Source organism: Phyllostomus hastatus, unplaced genomic scaffold (assembly GCF_019186645.2).
Source record: "Phyllostomus hastatus isolate PE091 unplaced genomic scaffold, TTU_PhHast_1.1 phas_scaffold_78, whole genome shotgun sequence".
NCBI classification, from domain to species: domain Eukaryota; kingdom Metazoa; phylum Chordata; class Mammalia; order Chiroptera; family Phyllostomidae; genus Phyllostomus; species Phyllostomus hastatus.
In genome coordinates this window covers 49,549,616-49,572,479 of record NW_025334041.1, presented here as the reverse complement: position 1 = coordinate 49,572,479, position 22,864 = coordinate 49,549,616, and the positions used below count along the sequence as shown (strand labels likewise).

Genomic DNA, 22,864 nt, shown 5'->3' with positions numbered 1-22,864 from the left:
TACAACCTATATTACTCTATTCAGCAAAGCTTTCATTTAGAATGGAAGAGCACATATAGTGCTTCCTAGACAAGGTAAAACTAGAGGAGTTCATTCATCACCACCAAACCGTTATTATGTGAAGTGCTGAAGGGACTTATTTAAGAAAAAGAAGATAAAACTTATTTAAGAAGAAGAAGATTAACATGGCAATAAATATGTAACTATCAACAATTGATTCTAAAAAAACAAACTAAACAGTCAAACAGAACAGATATTATAAATATGGAGAACACTGGGATAGCGGCTGTGTGGGGCATCTGGGGGATGGGGGAAAAGGTGAAGGGATTAAGAATACAAATTGGTAGTTACAGAATAAGCAGGATGTTGTTAAGAATAAGTATAGGAAATGGAGTTGCCAAAGAACTTATATATATGATCCATGGACATGAACAAAGGAGGGGGGATTGCCAGAGGGAGTAGGGGGGTGCTGGGTGGAGGGTGGGGCAAGGGAGGGAAAAGTTGGGACAACTGACATGGCATAATCTATTAAAAAAGTCCAGAGTCACTGTATAGTAATAATTTTCATGTATTGATCTAGACATAGAAGGGATCATAAATATCAAATATAGTCAACTTTCCTCTTGTCATTGTCAGTGATGTTATTTTTTTTTGCATTAAAGGTTATGGTGAATAGTTAATTTTTAATCTTTTACTCAATATCTATTTTGACTCACTGACAAAAGTTAGCTTTTAGCAGTATAGTGTAGTGGTTCAGAATGTGGGCTCCAAAGCTGGATTGCCTGGGTTCAAATCTCAGGTTGGACAAGTTGCATGCCATGTGTGTACCTGCCTCTTCCTCTGTGAAATGGGGAAAATAATAGTCCAACAGGGTTATGTGAGGATTGAATGAGTTAATACTTGTAAAGTGCTTAGATCAATGCCTGGTACATAGTAAGCTCTCAGTGAATATTATCACTGTCTTCTGCTGTTGCCTCCTCCTCTTCTCATTTACAACAGAAAATATTTACAATGATTTTTGGTTTATAGTAAGACCTTAGAATATGTTAACTATGATTGTAATTCTGTTGTTTGATATCTATGGTTTAGTACAGTGTAATTAATAAATAAAAACTTTTTCTTATATTTTCTCCAGAATGCTACAGTGACTTTTTAAATGAAGACTTTGATGTAAAGGCTTATACTTCCCAATCTATTCATCAAGCTGTAATTGCTGAACAACTAGCAAAACTTGCCCAAGGAATCAGTCAGTTGGATAAAGAACTACACCTACAGGTGATTCTAATCTTCTGGATCATACAGATTATTCAGCCTAAAGTGATAATTTATTATTTTTATAGTCCTGCTATTATTTAATCTAAATGCATATTTACATAAACAAATGTATAACTTACAAGTGTGGCTTATTTTTCAAAGTATGCTTTTGAAAAGGTTTCTGTAATGTACTTTTTGTTAGTTGACAAACTAATATACCCATCTGTTGAAAACCTATTTTTCATACTTTGTTTTCACCACCTTAATTGATGTGCAATTGGTGAATATAGGTGGGCAAAGAATAAGATGACTTTGACAAAGATAATAGAAAATGGAATTTTGAAATTGTAAATAAGAAAAATTGTGATGTTCACATTGGCAGTTCACACTTTATAAGCACAAAATATAACAATTGCTGAAATTATGGAAAGTTGATAAATTTGTGGTGGATAGAACACAATAGAGGGAGTTAGGAGATGGGTCCTAATCTCAGCTCTGCTGTTGCCATTTGTACTTTTTGTGCCTTTGAGTCTTGCTTTAAAAAAAAAATCAACGGGGTTAGAGTGAATAAAGAAGAGAGGATTATAGTAGAAAATCTGGAAGGTTCCTTCCTCTACATTTCTATAATTTTTAAAAATTATTTTTAATTTCTTGTCTATATTTTACATTCAGTATTATTCTCTATTAGTTTCAGATGTACAGCAAAGTGGTTAGAAAATCATGTGCTTTACAGAGTGGTCCCCTGTTCTGCTTCAAATAACCACTTGGGCACATACATATTTATCTTGATATCTTGATATTGACCATATTCTCTATGCAGTAATCTACATCTCTGTGTCTATTCTGTTAACTACCAGTTTGTACTGCTTAAAACCCTTGACTTTTTTCACCCAACCCCCCAATCCCCCTCTCTTCTGACAGCTGTCCATCTGACCTCTATATTATGAGTCTGTTTCTGTTTTGTCTATTTTTTCATTAGATTCCTCTTGTAAGTGAGTGACATCATGATATTTGTCTTTCTCTGTCTGGCTTATTTCACTTAGCATAATACCCTCTGTCCATTCATGCTATTGCAGAAATGCACAATTTCCCTGTTTTTCATGGCTATGTAATATTCCATTGTGTAAATATACCACAGCTTTTTTATCCACTGAACTACTTATGAGCACTTGGTTTGTTTCCATATCTTGGCTCTAATAAATAATGCTGCAATGAACATAAGGGTACATATGTTCTTTTTAATTAGTATTTTTGGTTTCTTCAGATATATTCCCAGAATGGAATTGATGGTCATAAGGCTATTCCATTTTTAAGTTTTGAGGAATCTTCACACTGTTTCCATAGTGGTTGTACCTGCCTGCATTCCCACCAACAGTGCACTAGAGTTCTTTTTTCTCTACATCCTTGACAATACTTGCTGTTTGTTTATTTATTGAAGATATCCTTTCTGATAGGTGTGAGGTGGTGTCTCATTGTGGTTTTGGTTTGCATTTCTCTGATTTGTGATGTTGAACAACTTTTCATATGTTTATTGGCCATTTGTATGTCTCCTTGAAGAAGTGTCTATTCAGGTATTCTGCCCACTTTTTAACTGGAATGTTTATCTTTCTGGTGTTAAGTTGTCTCAATCTTTATAAATCTTGGGTATTAACCCTTTATCAGATGTATTATTGGCCAGTATGTTCTTCCATTCAGTAGGTTGTCTTTTCGGTTTGTTGATGGTTTCCTTAGCTGTGAAAAAAGTTTTTAGTTCGATGTAGTCCCATTCATTTATTTTTTCTTTTGTTTCCTTTGCCTGAGGAGATAATATCAGAAAAATATATTGCTGCAAGAAATTTCTGAGATTTAACAGGCTGTGTTTATTTACTTCTAGGATTTTTACGAGTTTGAGTGTTATATTTAAGTCTTTTATCCACTTTGAGTTTATTCTTGTGTATGTTGTAAGAAGGTGGTCTAGTTTCATTTTTTTTGTATGTGTCTGTCCAATTTTCCCAGTGCCATTTATTGAATAAACTGTCTCGACCCTGTTGTGTGTTCTTGTCTGCCTTGTCAAATACTAATTTGACCACAGTGGTGTGGGCTAATTTCTAGGCTTTCTATTTTGTTCCATTAATATGAATGTCTGTTTTTATGCCAGTAGCACACTGTTTTGAATACTATGGCCTTGTAGTGTAGTTTGACACCAGGTATTGTGATACCTCCAACTTTGTTCTTTTTTCTCAAGATTGCTGAGGCTTTGGGGATCTTTTTAAATAATTGTTTCATATAAATCTTTGAAATATTTTAGCTTTGTGAAAACGCTATTGATATTTTGGTAGGAATTGTGTTGAATCTATAGATTGCTTTGCGTAGTGTGGACATTTTAATGATCTTAATTCTTCCTTTTCAAGAACACAGTATATAAGGTCTATCCATAAGGTATCCAGCCATGCAATATGAAAAATAGAGACATTTATTGAAGAAGATACAAAATACAAGAAACATTGTACATAGGACAATAATGCATCAGTCTCCTTTAAAGTAGGCACCTTGGGCCCCAACACAGTTCTACCAGTCACCATCAGCTGCCCCGTCGTATTTTATAGAATGTCATCCATGGTCTGGAATATCTTTCCTTTCAAAGGTGATTTTAGTTTTGGGAAAAGCCAGAAGTTGCAGGGTGTCAAATCTAGGCTATAGTGGGGCTGAGTCACCTAGGTGATTTGATGTTTTGCCAAAAACCTCTGCAGGAGATGTGATACATGAGCAGGCACATTGTTATGATGAAGTTGCTGATCACCAGTTGCCCATAGTTAAGCCATCTGAATCATCCAAATAGTTTCTGCAGTGGAATGTTCAAGCTTAATGCAAAATTTGTGCAGATTCATTGCTCTACTCGCTCGGTCATTTCGAATGCGACAGCCACACAGTACATATGGTCACTCAACTGTGTCTACCACCCCCACTGACTAGTACAGTGAAGTTGTCATTGTTCATGCATGCACATTCCAGTCTACTCTCTGTGGGTGCCAGGTCACATTGATGTTACACAAACTGTTTTTATTATATTAACAATGGCTGAAATTTTATGGATAGAACTCATGTTTTCACTTACTGTATCTTGTTCAGTTTCTTTAGTATCTTATACCTTTCTGAATATAGATCTTTTTCCTCCATAGTTAAATTAATTCCTAGGGACCTTACTTTGTTTTAAAGATTGTATTTATTTATTTTTAAAGATAGGCGAAGGGAAGGAGAAAGAGAGGGAGAGAAATATCAATGTGTGGTTGCCTCTTATGTGCTCTCTACTGGGGACTGGCCCACAACCCAGGCCTGTGCCCTAACTGGAAATCGAACCAGCGACCTTTTGGTTCTTGGGCCTGTGCTCAATCCAGTGAGCTACACCAGTCAGGGCTGGGACCTGATTTTTTTGATGCAATTTTAAATGGGATTCTTTTCTTAGTCAATCTTTCTGATAGGTTATTATTGGTATATAAAAATATAACTGATTTGTGAATATTAATTTTGTATCCTGCTACTTTACTGAAGTCATTGATCAGTTTTTGTAGTTTTTTTGGTAAAATCTTTAGGGATATTGATGTCATCTGCGAACAATGACAATTTTACTCTTCCAATTTTGATGCCTTTTATTTCTTCTTGTGTATTGCTGTGGTTCAGATTTCCAGCACCATAGTGAATAAGAGTGGTGAAAATGGACATCCCGAAGGGAAGCACTTTTGGTTTTTGTTCATTGAATATGGTGTTGGCTGTGGTTTGTCAAATATGGCCTTTATTATGTTGAAGTCTGATCCCTTTATTCCCACTCTGTTCAGAGTGTTTTCATAAATGGGTGCTGGATTTTGTCTAGTGCTTTTTGTGCACTTGTGAATGTGATCATATGATTTTATACTTCATTTTGTTGATGTAGTGTAACATGTTTATTGATTTGCAGATATGATAACAACCTTGCATCCTAGGAATAAGTCCCACTTACTCATTGTATATGATTTTTTTTAATGTAACGCTGGATTTTTTAAAAAGATTTATTTATTTATTTTTAGAGAGGGGAGGGAGGTAGAGAGAGAGAGAGAGAGAAACATGAATGTGTGGTTGCTGGGGGCCGTGGCCTGCAACCCTGGCATGTGCCCTGGCTGGGAATCGAACCTGCGATACTTTGGTTCACAGCCCGAGCTCAATCCACTGAGCTACACCAGCCAGGGCATAATGCTGGATTTGATTTGCTAATATTTTGTTGCATCTGTGTTTATCAAAGATACTAGCCTACAATTTTCTTTCTTTGTAGTATTTTTCTCTGTTTTTGGAATTAGAATACTGTTGGCATTTTGAACAGAGCTTGGGAATCTTCCCTTCTGAATTTTTTGGAATAGTTTGAGAGGTATAGGTATCAATTCTTCTTTGAATGTTTGGTAAAATTCACTGGTGAAGCCATCTTGTCCAGAACTTTTGTTTGCTGGGAGTCTTTTGATTACTGCTTTAATTTTGTTAGTTGTAATGGCCTGTTCAGATTTTCTGCTTCTTGATTCAGTTTTGGAAGACTGTATGTATAGATTTCTAGGAATTTTTTCATGGCTTCCAGGTTGTTCAGTTTGTTGGTATGTAATTGTTCATAATCAATTCTATAATTTTTATCAGGTGGTTTGATGGTATACTTACTAGTGTTGCCTTTTGTCTGAGCAGGCACTTAATAAATATTTAAATGAATGAACAAATTTTTTAATAAATGGATTGTTTACCAGGAACCCCAGAACTGTTCTGTCATGAGACATATTTATGTACATATATATGTCTTATTTTCTTTATCAATTAAAAGAGTAGCTTAGTTAGGACTAGAATAACTTCAAAGCTCACTTTAATATTCTGATTATAGTATAGAGTTCATTGACAAACATTTATAACACACTTTAATTGTCAGGTTGTGGGAATAGGAAAATGAACACATTTTTCTGGCTCCCCAAGGACTCACAGACCAGTGGCAGATACATCAGAAATAATGACAGCCAAGTGATGCCTATTTTAAATAGAATGGTACAAAGTTTTTGTGCAAGCAGGAGAGAATGCACTTAACTCTGCCTAGGGATCGCAGGAGGTAGCTTTTTGCAAGAACCACCTGAAATTCTTTCTTCCCTTTTATGGTGTGTATTTTCCTTATTTCTTGCATGCAATGCCTTTTCTGCAGGAATCAGTAAAAACTTTATATTTTAACGTCTTGTGGATACTTGATATATTAGGGGGAACACTTTGTAAAGTATATGATTGTCTAACTACTATATTGTACACCTAAAGCTAATACAGAATAATGCCAAATGTAAACTGTAATTGAAAAATAAAAAATAAATAAAAAGTAAAAATAGAACTGCAAAAAATATATTTAACATCTCTTACAGGGGACAAATTATACCTGCAGTAGTTTCATGTGTGAGGGGAAAAAAGTCTGAGTCCTAGTATAAGATCTGAACCTGCTACAATTGTTTTCTCCAGGAAAAAATTGGGGTAATCCTAACTATACCATAAATAAATATAATAAATATAACAATATAATTGCAATGATTAAGATTAGAAGAGATGTACTGAGGAATGTTACGGTTTAGTTAGGAAATATAACCTGCTTTGGGTATTTAAAGCAGGAAGATATTTAATGCAGAGTATTGGTTGCTTATGTAATTTTTGGATGACAGCAGGTGGACTGAGTGGAAGGATCTGCCGTAAATGCAGCACAGAGGCCCAGAAGCTCCTGGTGTTGCCTTCCACAGCACAGCTAAAATTGTGCTTCTGAATATCTGATAACTAAACTCTGGAATGACCATCTATCTCAGTTTTTTTAAATCCTCAGGTTTCAGGACCTTGCTTGCTACCTGAAACAGTAACAGGAAGATAGCTTTCCCTTCTCGTTGTCTTCCAGATCTCTTGGAAATTCATTCACTTGGCTACAGGGGTGTCTAGGAAAGTGTAGTTTTAGACTTTTCAACCTTTCCAAAGTATTTATCATAAGGGACAAAGAAGGAATGGAGAATTAAAAGAAAGTTAGTCTTGTTAGAATGGACACATTGGTGACTATATCAGTGCACTGGGGAAAATTCAGACATCTTTTGACAATCTTAAGGGTAAGAGATATAAGAGACCAAAAGTAACACTTATTTTAGATGGACATGATAGAAAGGGACTTGACAGAATAACATGGTTTCTGAAACAGGACTAAGTGGAGGATACAGGAGTTCCAGTGAATGAATCCTTGCTGATTCAGAGCTCCAGCATACAGCTTCGACAGGAAACTTATTTATTGGAATAAAGGGTACAAAATGATCAGGACCTTTGTATTCTAAAGATTTGCATGATTTCTTGATGTTTCTAGGAATCTTTTGCATGTGGCCTTGAACTCTTAACCTGTTTGGTTTTTTAGTATGATCATTCACACAGCTCTAATTTTCACGAAAGTATCAGCCTTTTGTAGGGAAGAGGATTTGCTGTGACTGGGAAACTAGAAGCAGAGAAATATTCAGAGATGTGGGCACTGACTCGGCTTTGTCTTTCCATATTGGAATGTGGTCTTGGTGATGCTGAATTAAGTTCAACAGCTAAGATAATCTGATGTTTGAAAATATTATTTAAAAGGAAAGCATATATAGCATGGCAAGAACTAGTTGGTTTTTATTTTTCAGTTTTGGCATAACTCCATCTGCACATCCCAGTAGGAAAGCAAGGGACTAGTGAGAAGGCTGTAATTTTTGTTGTTGTTGTTGTTGTTTGGCTTTATGTTGAACTATAAGTATGTTTGTGTTCCTGCTAGTAACTCATCTTAAACACACTTTTGTAACCTATATTTTTTTTTTCATGACAGTATTTGTCTCCCTCCTGTATGGAGAGAGATCTTCAGTTCTACCTTATGGTTACAAAGAAAAAATCTTATACTTAGAGCATATGCTGATTATTCATTTTTTTATTTTCAGGTTGTGGCAAGACATGAAGATTTACTGGCACAAGCAACTGGGATTGAATCTTTGGAAGGTATATTTCCATGAACTAGTACAGGTTATGTAGAGTTAGACCAGGGATTGGCAAACTTTCCTGTTAAGGGTCAAATGGTCATTATTTTAGACTTTGTAGGCCATACTGTCTTTGTTGGCAACTACTGAACTGCCACTGCAGAGTGAAAGCAGACAAAATATGTAATTGAATGTGTGTGGCTATGTTCCAACAAATCTTTAATAAACCTTTGCTGACCCCTGGGCTAAATCTGGGTTCAGGTTCTTGTTTGCCACTTACTAGATGTGTGACTTTTAATGTTTCTGTGCCTCAGTTTTATCTATAAAGGAGAGGAGTATTAATATGTACTAACATGGTGTTATTTATAGAATGAAATGAGCTAGCAAAATGCTTAGAACTATTCCTGGTACATATTTAATACTTCTATAACTGTTGGTTAATTAAAAAAACTAAAATATCAACAACACCAGAGTGGGTAGTTGTGGAAGTAAGCTGGAATTTTTCCTTATTTTTGGCTTTCTTTGAAACACTTTTCAATGAAAGTATAGGATAAAAATAAATTGGATTTTTAATTTTATGAATCCTCTTATTTTTGTTTGATGAACTTTTATGAACTTTTTGTTCTCTTTTGACTAACTGTTTCTCATAAATATGAAATGTTAATATTGTGTGTTACTTCTGTTTTGATTATTGTTATTAATCATTGCACGTCAAAGGGAAGCTAAATGATCTTTTTCTGTGTTGATGAAGTTCTTAAGGAGGAAGGATATTGCTTTTTGTGATGCAATATTCTTTAATGCTTCCCCCAGTGTTTCTTATGTACTCAAAGGTATTATTCACAGCATGTACACTCTTTCTAAGACATCTTGATGAATAACTTAGTATTTTCAGAAATAATAGTTTGACTGGTATTTTAATATTTTGAATGTGTATCAGACTATGTTCTTGGAAAAATTAGAGGCTCTAAGTACTGACTTACTACTGGATATTAATTATTTTTTAATCTCTTTTTTCATGTGTTTCTGGAAGTAAGTAAATAACCTGTTTTAACAGTAACTTTTTAAAAACAAATGATAAATTATTTGTGTCATAAGGATGGCATGGTAGAACATTGATTCTGAGTGTGTATCAATGTACATATATACCAATGTATATATGAATCATCACAACAGAAATACTTCGCCTTGTTTTCTTATATGTGTTTAGTTCTATAATGTGCTTGTTTTTCCTAGAATGCTTTTCACTGATTACAATATTTAAAATATTCTGTTGGATTGAGTAAGAGTAGCTATTTGTTGGATGATTGTCTAGAGTACAGAGGCTGGTTTCTCTGAATTCCTATGATAATCTAAGAATATTCTCCAGATTATATGAACATAAAAGGTCAAAGTATGAATTGGTTAGTATTTATCTTAGCATGATTTATATTTCTAACCCCTTTTAGGATATTATTTTGAGATTTTGAAAAGTGTGATATTTATTGGAAAAGGTGTGTTTCCCAACTTCTACTTCATCTGCTTTTTTCTTATGTACTTAAAATTTTGTCGTGTAAGTAGTTTGGAGATATCTTTATCAAGGCTATTTTATTAAAAATTGCATCCTATTTATTTTTTGTTGAGAATTATTAAATTCTCAATATTAATTGAAAATTTGCTCGGTTCCAGGCAGCTGTGATAATAGAGTCCCTGTTTTCATGGAATATTTAATTAGCCCTGTTTTATAAAACGAGATAATTCTCATTCATTCACTTAGTCAAATAGTAATTGGGAACTTGTTAGGTATCAGGCACCTGTGAACAATAGATAAAGTCACTTTTTTCTGTGGAACTTATGTAGTAGATGGGGAAAAAGACCAAAAAATATATAGATAGGAAACTTCAGTTATTTGCAAATTCTACAGAGAAAATAAAATGGATGATGGGGTGGAGGAAGGGTAGTCCTTTACTAGCTCGATGGTCAGGGGAGGCTGTTTTGAGAAGAGGACATTTGAGTTGAGATCTGAATGATGTGGAAGAGCTACCACAGAAAGACCTGAGGAGAAGCTGAGGACCAATAAATAGGAAGGCAATATTAGCTTGGCAAGTTGAGGGGCAGGAAGAAGTATAATATGACTGGAGTTTAGTGAATGAGGGAGAGAATTGTAGATGAGATTCTTGGAAAGAAATTTTGATTTTCTTTCTAAATGCATGGTAAACTGTTGGAGGATTTTATTTAGGGGTTTTATGTGATCAGATTAATGCTCTTTGAAGTTTCATCTGGTGGTTCTATAAGAAGGCAAGAGTAGAATTCTTGGTGCCAATTTAGAAGTTATTAGAGTAGTAGAAGTTGATTAGAATGGTGGATGTAAAGAGATAGACAGAGAAATGGATAGATGAAAGTGGGGGCAGAGCTGATAGGATTTATTGATGGGAAATAAAAAGACCAAGGGAAAAAAGTCACCAGGAGTGATTCCTAAGATTTTAGTCTGGAAAATTGGATAGATGATGATACGAGTAACCATGAGTAACTGAGGTATGTTAGGCTGGAAGAGATTATGATTTTGATGGGCCAGGGTGGAGAAGAAGTTATCTTGGGTGTCTTAAATTTGCAATAAGAGTTCAGGGCTAAAGACTTACATGCATGTGTGTGTACACATAGACAGGCAAAAAAAATCTCCACAGATATATGCGCATGTGTACATAAATGTACGTGTGTATAAAATCAGTATTTTATTGAACAGATGGTATTTAAAACATTGGGACTGAACAAAATCTCAAAGAAAGATTGTATTATAATAGATAGAGAACAGAAGATGGCTGAGGATCATATTTTGGAGTACCCCAGTGTGTAGAGATCTAACAGAAAAGGAGTGGGAACAAATATTGAGGTAGGAGGAAATCCAGGGAAGGTGATGACTTCAAAGCCCAGAGGAAAAAAATGTTTTAGAGAAGGGGGGTTTTAAATGTGTGATGAATTTCTGAGATTTCGAACAAGATAAAGACAGAACTGACAATGGACTTTGGCATCTTTGACAATGGAATTTGGCATTCCTGGTGACCTTGAGAAGATCTGTCTTGATGGAGTATGTATGAAAAGCCTATGGAGATTGCCTTGGGAGAGAGTAAGCTGTATGTCAGTAATGATATCAAATAAGGGCAGTTCATTCTTGGAGGGTTAAGGTTAAAGAGCCATAAAACCAGCAGAAAAACAGGAATCCCTGGGGCCAGAGAAGATTCTGTTGGACAGAGCCATGTGAAAGCATGCCTATTTGTATGCTGATAGGAATGTTTATTAGTTCTATTATTACTTCATCTAATATATGTCAACATTTTATACTTAAATTTATTTAGAATACTCTGTTACAAAACTATAGCTATGCCAGTTATATATAAAAACTGAGTTTTAAAGAATGAAGTTTAAAATAATTAAATCTGTAATATTGGAAAGTCTATTTTATAGGCATATAAATAGTAAAGATGTATCTTTCTGAAAGTATTTTACAATTTTGTAAAAAGTATTTACCATGTTGTATATGTGGAGATTAAAAGCAATAATACCCTTGCATATAATAAACTTAAATACTTATTGACTACTTGCTATGGGAAGTAGTTTGAGGTAGGTCTGGTCATACAATTGTGAAAGAAAAAGACTCCCTAATCACCAGGAATTTATAGGTTAGTAAGAGAGTAAAACATTAAACATATATACAAGTAGATATATAATTACCTAATGTAATTAGTGCCATGAAGGAAATATGTGTTGTTGAAGGAAATAACAAGAGAATATAAATCAGTTGAGTGACCTGGTAGTAATTGTTCATGATAAGTCAAGGCTTGAAGAAAGGGTAATATCCACTTGGAGCCTAGTTGTAGGGTCGAAGTTTGGAGAGACAATACCAGGTAGAGAGTACACCATTTTCAGAGCATGTAGAGTCCTGTAGACCAAGCTGTGGACTTTAGTTCTAACATAGGAGTGAAGGGAAGACTGTGGAAGTGTTTTAGCAGAGGTATGTCATAGTACAATTTGCATTTTTAAAGATTATTGAGGCTTCTTTTTTGTAATTATAGCACAGTACATATCAACATGAAATTTACCATTTTATCCATTTTTAAGTGTATAATTTGGTGGCATTAATTATCGTAGTTTTAGGACTATAAGACACACCTAGGTTTTAGAGGAGGAAAGTAGAAAAAATTTTTGAAGCAAAAAATGTGGTAAAATATTTAATAACTTATGACTCAATCCACCGCTGCCTGCCACCCCCCACCACAGTGAGCCAGGCAAGCTACATTTGGACTATAAGACACACTCTCCTTTCCTCCCAAATTCGGGGGAAAGGTGCATCTTATAGTCTGAAAAATACAGTACATTTACAGTGTTGGACAACCATCACTGTGGAGTTTGAGAAATTTTTCATCACTCCAAATGGAAACCTTATACCCATGAAGCACTCACTCCTCATTTCTTGTCAGACTTCTTTAGTGGACCAGGGATTGGAGGGGGAGACAGAAGCTTTTATAATAGTGTAGGTAAAAGATATTGGTCACTTAGATTAGAATGGTGGCAGAAAAACTTGACATTAAAAATTTTTTTATTCATTTGTAAGAGAGAGGGGAGACAGAGAGAGACAGAAAGAAAGAGAGAGAGAGAGACATTTGTTTGTTGTTTCACTTATTTATGCACTCATTGGTTGTACGTGCCTTGACCCAGGCCATCAAACCTGCAATTTTGGCATATCATGGCAATGCTCCAACCAACTGAGCTATCCAGCCAGGGCCTGAAATTTTCTATATATATGTATATGTATATGTATATGTATATGTATATGTGTGTGTATACATATCTATTTTAATTTAATTTTTACTGAATTTGAGCCATTGTAAATTTGTAAAATAATGTAAGCTGTCATATTTTCCTAGGTGTTCTTCAGATGATGCAGACAAGAATTGGGGCGTTACAGGGAGCTGTTGATAGGTACTGTTGTTCACTTTGTAAATAAATGGAGTGGGAAGATTGTCATCTGTTTATATTTCAAAGATTATTTTATCATCATTCCTCTCTTTATTGTTCTTTTAGGATGAAAACAAAAATTGTTGAGCCGTATAATAAAATAGTAGCCCGTACTGCACAATTAGCAAGACTTCAGGTAGGCTCTCACTTTTCATTTCTTTATATTTTGTCATCTTGTTTTTATAAATGGACAAATTTCAAGTGAATCAATTCTGAGAAAATAAGGGAATATGAGACAAAAGGGGGACATACTATAGGGCTTTAAAATAAGATATAAAGTGAAAAAAATACAAATCAAAACTACCATTCCAGTGAATTATTCTCACTCTTGTTATTGCAGTGTGTAATTATTTACTATTTTAAAAAGGTTTTTAAAAAATTAATTAATTAAATTTTTTTTGGAGAGTGGAAGGGAGGGAGAAAGAGAAGGAGAGAAGCATTGATGTGTGAGAGAAACATTGATGGCTGCCTCCTGCCCAACTGAGACCTGGCCCACAATCCAGGCATGTGCTCTAACCTGGAACCAAACCAGCAATCTTGGTTTGCAAGGCAACGTCAAACCCTCTGAGCCACACCAGTCAGGGCACATTGACTGACTTTTTAGAATTCAAAATTATTTCTTTTAATAAAGAACAGAAAGCAACCTAGCATTTATAAAAGTGGGCGGGGATTGACTGGGGGAGCCAGGGGGGTGGGCAGTGTTAGGGAGAGCAACGGGGAAAAATATGGGACAACCATAATTGAACAACAATAAAAACCCCCACAGATATCTTAAACTTATCTTAATAAAGTGGGGAAAAACATTTTGAGGAATACCAGTTTTCTTATCAGCAGTATATGAAAGTTTCAATTTCTTTATTTCTTGCAAACACTTTAAAAAAATATAGCCATCCTTTGGGATATAAAGTAACATTTCAACATTTTAATTTGAATTTCCCCAATGCCTAATGATATTGAGCATCTTTTATTGTGCCTGTTGATCATTTATATATTTTCTCTGGAGGAATGTCTATTCAAATCTTTTACTAATTTTTAAGGTACATTATTTACCTGCTCCCCTCCTTTCCTCCCTTCCTTTAGTTACTTTCTAGGCTTGGAAGGTATTCCATTGTGTTGTGGCTTCCAATTTAGTTATTGAGAAGCTGTCATTCTGACCTGGTCTTTTGAAGGTGATCTGTAGTTTTCCTCTGGCTTTTAGAATTTTTTCTTCTTTTGAGTCCCTTCAGTTTCAGAATGTGGTTTCATTTCATGTGCAATTTGTCTTTCTTCTTCCATCTGTGAGTTTATCTCTTTTATTATTTCTAAGCCATGATTCTTCAAATATGCATCATTCTGTCTTCTTTGTCTTTAGATTCTGAATAAATATATGCTCAACATTTTCTCTTTATCTTCCTTATTTTACATATTTTTGTCTTTTCATGCTGTTCTCTGTGGTGTTTTTTTCTGATTAGTTTTCCATTTCATTATTTCTTTAGTCAAACTAGTCTATTATTATTTTGCTAAACTTTGGTTATTGTATGTTTTGTTTTTAGAAGTTCTATTTTTATTTTCCTGAACTCCTATATAACCTGTCCTATTTCTTGTTCCCTGACTTTTCTTTCTTTGAATATGTTCTGATGAGGTGTTCTGTTGCCCTACTCTGGTAGGGAAAGCATTCGTAGCCTTGTGGGTATGTTTGTCTTTGTGGTGTTCGCTGGTTCTGTCTAACAGAGTCCAGTTTCCCTGGGAGCCTGGTTATCTTTTGCTATGTCCTACACATTTTATTTGAAAAGCTATTTTTTAGAATATTTGAATCCTTCTGAGAGGATTTGATTTGTTTATTTGTGGCATTAAAAATCATTACCAGTCCAAGGACAGCATTAAATATGATTTAATCAACTTTAACTCTCTTGCTTCATTTTGCCTCAGAGGCTATCAAAATGTGGGCTCTAGTTTTCCAGGGTTAGCAGGTGTGCTCAGTTTACAAGTAGATTTGCTTTTTAGTTTTCAGTGATAAGGTAATAACCTACTCTACTATTACAGAAAATAGGAAACTTACATGTCTCATCTCTTTTATAAAACAAACATAAGATATTTTATTCTCCTGATACAATTATTAGTAGTTCCTTAACAAGAAAGAGAACAAAATCTCAAGTTACTAATATGGCGCATATGCTGCTTCATTACGTGACCTCTTCTTGCTTTTATCAAATTTACCTTTTGTCATTTAAAAAAACTTAATTCTGGGCAAAATCATATTGAACTACTTACTAGTCCTTAATGTGCTAGAACTTCTCACATTCATTCCTTTCCACATTTTCTTTTTTCTTTAACTCAGAATGTTCTCAGAATGCCACTCATCATATTCTAAGTGATATGTCATCTCTCTTGTGATATTCTTTCCTGCCCTTTCTTCTGGCACAGCAGAGTGTGTCTTTTTTCATTTTGTGGTTTCTTTAATTTCTTATACTTATATTATAGTACTTTCTACATAGCTTTCCCCTTATTCATACTCTCCCATAATACTGAGCTCCTTGAGGACTATGATAGTATATGTTAATATTTGAATCTCTAGCCTAATATAGTGTTATTATGTATCAGGCATTTAAACTTTATTAAATGTTTAAGGAATGAATAAAATGATTTGTTCCTTGTTCTGTGCCCCAGTTATACAATTTTTTCTAAAATGTAACATGTGACTGAATAAAACATACATGGTATTAAAAAATCTTTTTAATAATGTACTTGTACATGTCTCCTATAAAAACTTGGGTAATATAATTTTTGAGAAGTTTAGATGTCTTAGTGTTTTTGAAATGAGAAGAGATACTTTCAGTTTATTTCAGGGATAACCACTTAAGAGTACATGGTATAAGCCCTAGCTGGGTAGCTCAGTTGGTTAGAGCATTATCTTGATCCTCCAAGGTTGTGGGTTCGATTCCCAATTAGAGCACTTAAAAGAATCAACCAATGAATGCATAAATGAGTGGACCAACAAATCATTGTTTTTCACTCTCTCTCCCTTCCTCTCTCTCTAAAATAAATTGAAAAGAAGAATACATGGGGCAGTGAGGATGCACAGGAACCTGTCTTAATATCCAAAGAGGTGTCTTGGACTGGTGGAACATCACCCTGCCAACAATAGCACCTTAACCTTTCCTATACCTTAGTTCCTGCATTTTTGCATTTCTTTTTGTCCACAGCTTTTCCTGCTGCCACTATGAATTTTCCCTCATTCTCTGTTTCACTTGCTCATTGTTTTCTCACTCTTTGCTTCTGTCTCAAGACATCTGATTATTGCCACCTCAGCTTCTGCCCTTGCCTGTATACCACTTCTCTAAACAGAGTAGTGATTGTCAGTAACAATTTTGGGCAGTTCTTGTGCAAGATGGTATCATAGGCCACTGGTGACAGACTTTGTATGGCTTCCTTTCAGCTAGCCTCCTTTCCCTGATCTAACCAATGTGACTGAGGTCTCAAGGTCATATGACCTAAAATGTGGGGAACCATACACAAGGACTTGCCCAAGCTACTTTCCTGAAGAAGAGGTGTGGTCACTGCAAGTGCCTAGAGCATTTTAAAATTCTCTCCAGGAAGCTAAGGTTTACTTTAATGTTAAAAATACACATTAAAACAATACTGCCCAAACTTAAATTTGGATTTAAATATTGCTTTTTAGGATAACTTTATTATAGGATTAAGTTTACTGGAATTCTTTCTTTTGTGAAATCCTAGACTAATAAAAAGTAAACAAATGGGATTACATCAAACTAAAAAGGTTTTCCACAACAAAGGAGACCATCAACAAAATTAAAGACCACCCACTGAATGGGAGAACATATTCACTGATACATCTTATAAGGAGTTAATATCCAAAATTTACAAAGAACTTACAAAACTCAACACCAAGAACACAAAGTCTAATTAAAAAGTGGGTAAAGAACCTGAATAGACACTTCTCCAGAGAGGACATACAAATGGCCAATAGACATATGAAAAGATACTAATGTCACTAATCATCAGAGAAATGCAAATTAAAACCACAATGAGATGTCATCTCATAGCTGTCAGAATGGCCATCATCAATAAATCAGGGAACAACAAGTGCTGGTGAGGATGTGGAGAAAAGGGAGCCCACCACGCACTGTTGGTGGGAATGCAGATTGGTGCAGCCACTGTGGAAAGCAGTATGGAGTTCCTCAAAAACTTAAAAATGAAACTGTCTTATAACCCAGCATTTCCACTTCTGGGAATTTATCCAAAGAAACCCAAAACACTAATTTGAAAGAATATATGCTGGGTTCATTGTGGTGTTATTTACAATAGCCAAGATTTGAAAGCCACCCAAATGTCCGTCAGTTAGATGAGTTGATGAAATAGCTTAGGTACATTTATGCAATGGAATACTACTTGGCAGTAAAAAAGAAGAAAATTTTAGTGTTTGTGACAGTATGGATGGACCTGGAGAATATTATGCTAAGTGAAATAAGCCAGTCAGAGAAAGACAAATACCATATCATTTCACTCATGTGGAATCTAGTGAAACTGAACTAACAAGAAAAATTGAAACAGTTGTAGTTAGAGAGCAGGTCTGCAGTTCTGGGGAGAGTTGGGAATGGAGGGATTGAGCAAAAGAGAAGAGAAGGGAAAAAACTCATGGACATTGACAAGAGTGTGGTAATTGTGGGGGCTAGCAGGAAGGAGGTTGGGTGGAAGAGGATATGGGGGGATAAATAGAGATGGAAAAAATAAAAAATTAAATTAAAAACATTAAAATATAGACTAACATGTAAGGCTGGTATTGTTAAAAAAAAACTGATTATGTCTATGTTTACAGACTTGCCCTTAACAAAATAAAATTTTATAAAATTCTATTCTGATATTTTGGGCATAGATGGAAATTGACTTTTAGGTTAGTAAACTTTAAAATATGTTTATGTATGAAGAGTATGGGAGTGTTAGTCCTTATGTGCATCACAGAATATTGTTTTGGTTATAGATTATTATTTAATTTTAGGAAATGAATTAATATTTAATTTCAGATCACTTCTCTGCTTTCAACTCTGGATCTTAAACATGTCAGAATCATTCATTTCTTCTTTACTCCTTTGTTCAATACAGTCTTTTTGACAGTAAGTTTTAGGAATCTACTTATTTTTGTCACCTACCTAGGTATTAGTGATAAAAAATATTTATGTTTATGTAGGCGTTTATAATGTAAGAAAAATTCTAAGTGTTCTAAATTATTTAATTTTTATAATAATTATTTTTAGAGGTTACTTATCTCATCATTTTATGGGTGAATAAACCAAGGTTCTGAAGTTCATGTAGCCAGTATGTAAAACAGGATGTCTTTCTGTAAATTTAGTATTTTTTGCTTTTGATCTTGTGGAATATGTAAAAAAGTAGAAAATATTGTTTCTGTTTTTCAGGAGTTTTCTGTAGGTAAAAAAAAAAAATCAAAGATGAATCTGGATTCATAAACTACAGATGAAGGGCAAAGTACAGATTGTTACTGGGGAGACCTGAGTCAGGGGGCCCTCCTCTTGAGTTCTTGCTTTGCTTACAAGAAAAGAATTCAGGTGAAAGACAAACACAGATAGTGGAAATGAGATAACAAGTTTATTAATGAAGTAAACTTGAGCACAAGACTGAAAGTGGGCATTCAGCTATTCTGTGTGCCCCAGATATAGTAGAAATAAGATGTAAATTGTTTATATACTTACCAAAGCTGCAAGTGGGCACCTACCTAATCTGAGTGCCTCAACTATTGGAGCTCAGGGGTTGTATGCTTTAGCCAGCTTCTAGGTACCTCTCCTTCTCTATCCAGAATTTGGGATTAATACACAGTTTCAAAGGCTGTCTTTCCCAGCTAGTGGAGACGATACACAGAGAATTTCAAGGACTTCCCTTCTCTTGCACTATCATAGTCTTGCTTGTGATGTTCAGAACATCTGGCAATATTATTGGACCAGGCTCAGGACTGCAGAATTAATGGTGAGACATGTCTTCCTCCCTCTCCCTGCCTTGGTTTACTAGCTGTACTGACTAACACAGGTGAAGATGCTCTCTGTAGGTTAAAAAAATAAAAAACAAATTTAGGATCTCGAAGTATAGATAAAGAGCCTTGACTGCTTTTGTCAGTCTAGCTGCATGATGATGTAAAACAAACCTTAGTGTCTTTTTTCCCCAGCTTTATTGAGATATAATTGACATGTAACATTGTAAAAGTTTAAGGTGTATAACTTCATGATTTGATATGTGTATATATTGTGAAATGATCAGCACAACAAGGTTAGTTAACATATCCTTCACCTCATATAATTATCATATTTCTTGTATGGTGGTGGTTTAGTGTGTTTTTACAATGAAAGTTTGGACTGGATTTGTGAATTCTCCTCCAGCTCTAAAATGCTATGATTCTGTAAAGCTGCGACAGTTACTTTTATGGATGTTTTTAATTTTTGGTTATGCAAGCATGAGATGTCAGGATTACTTGTGTTTAAGATAAACACTTTATTTTTATTATTGTTGTTAAATATTAGCCCTAATTTTCTATACTCCTACTATAAAAATGTTATTGTATAGGGACAATCAAGTTGAATTTGATCAAATTATTATAAAGGAAGAAAGAGAGGAAGGAAGGGAAAAGAAAAAGAAATATGCCTAAGAACATTTTATTATTTTTATATCCAGAATTTAATTTTTCCTGGATTGACTCATATGCACTTAGGAAGGATGTTTATCTTAGAAATTTGTTGCTTTTCAAACACTTTTGAAATCTAAGGGCTTTTTGGGAGCTTATGTTTTAGCCATTTTTATTTTCTTCATTCTAGCCATTTTCAATTTAAACATTTGGAGAAACTTTAATGTATCTGTTTAATCTTTTTATTTTTTGATCTTCTAATTCATTTAGATGCATGTGGTATTTGAAAGCAAGTAAGAAATACCTACAAAGTTGTTTTTACCTTGAATTTAAAGTCCCTATGGATGTACCCTCAATGAGAAGTACTTTTACACTTAATGCTTTTTGCCTTTCATTTTTATTTCACTCTTTCTTCAAGCAGAAGTTTTGGAGTTCCTATTTATCTATATGAATACATGAGTTGAATTTAATTATCATCCCAAGAATAATCTCCATCTTAGCTTATGTTAGTAACATTGTTTGCTTATGAACTGTCTCAGAGTTTTTCAGAAAGAAATTTTGAAGAGCTTATCATCCCTTATATAGAGTATTTAAAATTTTTTAAGTTATAAATGAAAAACATTTTTAATGTTCAAATCTTGTAAGTTTAATATGTTTAATTATGTTTTAAAAATATAACAGCTTTATTGAGATCTAATTCATACACCTACTATAAATTTATCTTTTTCTTTTTTAACTTTTTATCATTTTACTTTTTAATATTTTAAGTTATACATATACATATTATACTTAAGTCATACATATACAATTAAATATTTTTTAATTTTTTAACTTTGAAATTATTTAAGTAAGACTTTATGAAAATGTTAGTATAAAGAAGGGAGAAATCATTCATAAAACCTTTATTTTTATATGTATATGTTTTATATGTACATGGTTTTCTTTTTTAAAGCATATTTTATTGATTATGTTGTTATAGTTGTAACAATTTTTCCCCCTCTGTCCCCCTCCACCCAGTATCCGCATTCCCTTTAGCATTCCTCTGTCCCTTTAGTTCATGTCCATGGGCTGTGCATGTAAGTTCTTTCGCTTCTCCCTTTCCTGTACTATCCCTAACCTCCCCCTGTGTATTTTGTACCTACCAATTATACATTTTAATCCCTGCACCTTTCTCCCCATTCTTCCCCTTCCCCCTCCCAGCTAATAGCCCCACCAAATGATCTCCATACCTATGATTCTGTCCCTGTTCTGATTGTTTGCTTAGTTTTTAATTTTTTAAAATTTTTGTTTTTTTAGCTTCAGTTATTGCTAGTTGCAAATTTGTTGCCTTTTTAATGTTCATAGTTTTGATCTTCTTTTTCTTAAATAAGTTCCTTTATTATTTCATGTAATAATGGCTTGATGATGATGAACTCCTTTAGTTTTACCTTGTCTAGGAGGCACTTTATCTGCCTTCCATTCTAAATGATAGCTTTGCAGGATAGAGTAATCTAAGTTGTAGGTCTTTTTCATCACTTTGAATACTTCTTGCCAGTTCCTTCTTGCTTACAGAGTTCGAGAAATCAGCTGACAGTCTTACGGGAACTCCTATGTAGGTAACTCTCTGCTTTTCTCTTGCTGCTTCTAAGATTCTCTCTTTATCTTTAACCTTTGTTGTTTTAATAATGAAGTGTTTTGGTGTGGTCCTCTTTGGGTCCTACTTCTTTGGGGCTCTCTGTACTTCCTGGACTTGTACATCTATTTCCTTCACCAAATTAGGGAAGTTTTCTTTCATTATTTTTTCAAATAAGTTTCCAATCTTGCTATTCCTCTTCTTCTGACATCCCTGTGATTCAGGTGTTGGCACATTTGGAGATGTCCCAGAGCCTTATACTATCCTTGTGGTTTTTTTTTTTGAATTCTTGTTTCTTCTTTTTGTTCTGGTTGAATGTTTATTTCTTCCTTATGTTCAAAATTGTTGATTTGAATCCCAGCTTCCTTCCCTGTTGGTTCGCTGTATGTTTTTTTAAATTTTGCTTAGCATAACCTTCATTTCTTCCTTTATGTTGTTGCCGTACTCAGTGACTTCTTTGAGTATCCTGATCAGTAGTGTCTTGAACTCTGCATCTAATAGGTTGGCTCTCTCTATTTTGTTTAATTCTTTTTCTGGGGTTTTGTTCTGTTCTTTCATTGTGTCATGTTCCTTTGTTTCCTCAATTTGCCAGCCTCCCTGTGTTTTATTCTGTCTATTAGGTAGAGCTGCTTTGAATCCCTCTCTTAGTAGCATGGCCTGTTTTTGGAAAGACATCTGTAAATTGTGTGGGGCACAGCCTTAGTTAATCGCCAGGTTGGAGCAACCCTCTTCACCACTTTGTGGCTCTGTGTTGGGGGAGGGCCCAGAGAGGTGACTGTGCCACTGCTTGGCTTCTGGTGGTTTACCCAGCATGTGCCCTGTTTCCAGTCACTTCACCCACTCCCTGATGTGACCGGTGCCCTTCCAGCTGTTGTCCTGGTGTTGAATCCCAGAGTGGGTAGGTTTGCATATGTTTTATGATAGTGGGGCCCTTTAAGTGGAGTTTCCTGATAATCTGGCTATTCTTCTACCACCCCAACTCCTACTGGTTTTTATAGCTAGAAGTTATGGGGATTTATGTTACTAGCACTGGAACCCTGGGCTATGAGGTCTGGCCTGTGGCTGGCATTATCTGCTCCTAAGGTATCCCTCCTGATTTTTTTCTACCACATATGAATGTGGGACCACCCATGCCTGTTCCATTGTTGCTGCTGCTGTCGCTGCTCCTCCACACCACACTGTGTCTCTTCGAGTCTCGCCCCTCCCATGCTTCTGGATGAATATGGTTTCTTTAAATCCTTGGTTGTCAGATATCCACACAGTTCAGTTTTCTGGCAGTTTTGTGTGTTACTTGTTTTGAGATTTAGTTGTAATTCTTTTTGTGGTTGCACAAAAAGCATGTCTGTCTATACCTCCATCTTGACTGGAAGTCTTTCCGGTTTTCTTAATATACTTTTGTAGGAG

The 22,864-nt window shown here is 34.8% G+C and overlaps 1 protein-coding gene across 2 annotated transcripts in view; it reads left to right on the top strand.

The window, feature by feature from the left end:
* COG5 (component of oligomeric golgi complex 5) overlaps nucleotides 1-22,864 on the top strand; it is a 361,130-nt gene that overhangs the window by 10,943 nt on the left and 327,323 nt on the right. For both annotated transcript variants that reach the window (XM_045828077.1, XM_045828076.1), the window contains exons 2-5: nucleotides 1,136-1,275; nucleotides 8,199-8,256; nucleotides 13,133-13,187; nucleotides 13,290-13,359. In XM_045828077.1, the coding sequence (XP_045684033.1) occupies nucleotides 1,136-1,275; nucleotides 8,199-8,256; nucleotides 13,133-13,187; nucleotides 13,290-13,359 (323 nt within the window). The remainder of the gene's footprint in view (nucleotides 1-1,135; nucleotides 1,276-8,198; nucleotides 8,257-13,132; nucleotides 13,188-13,289; nucleotides 13,360-22,864) is intronic.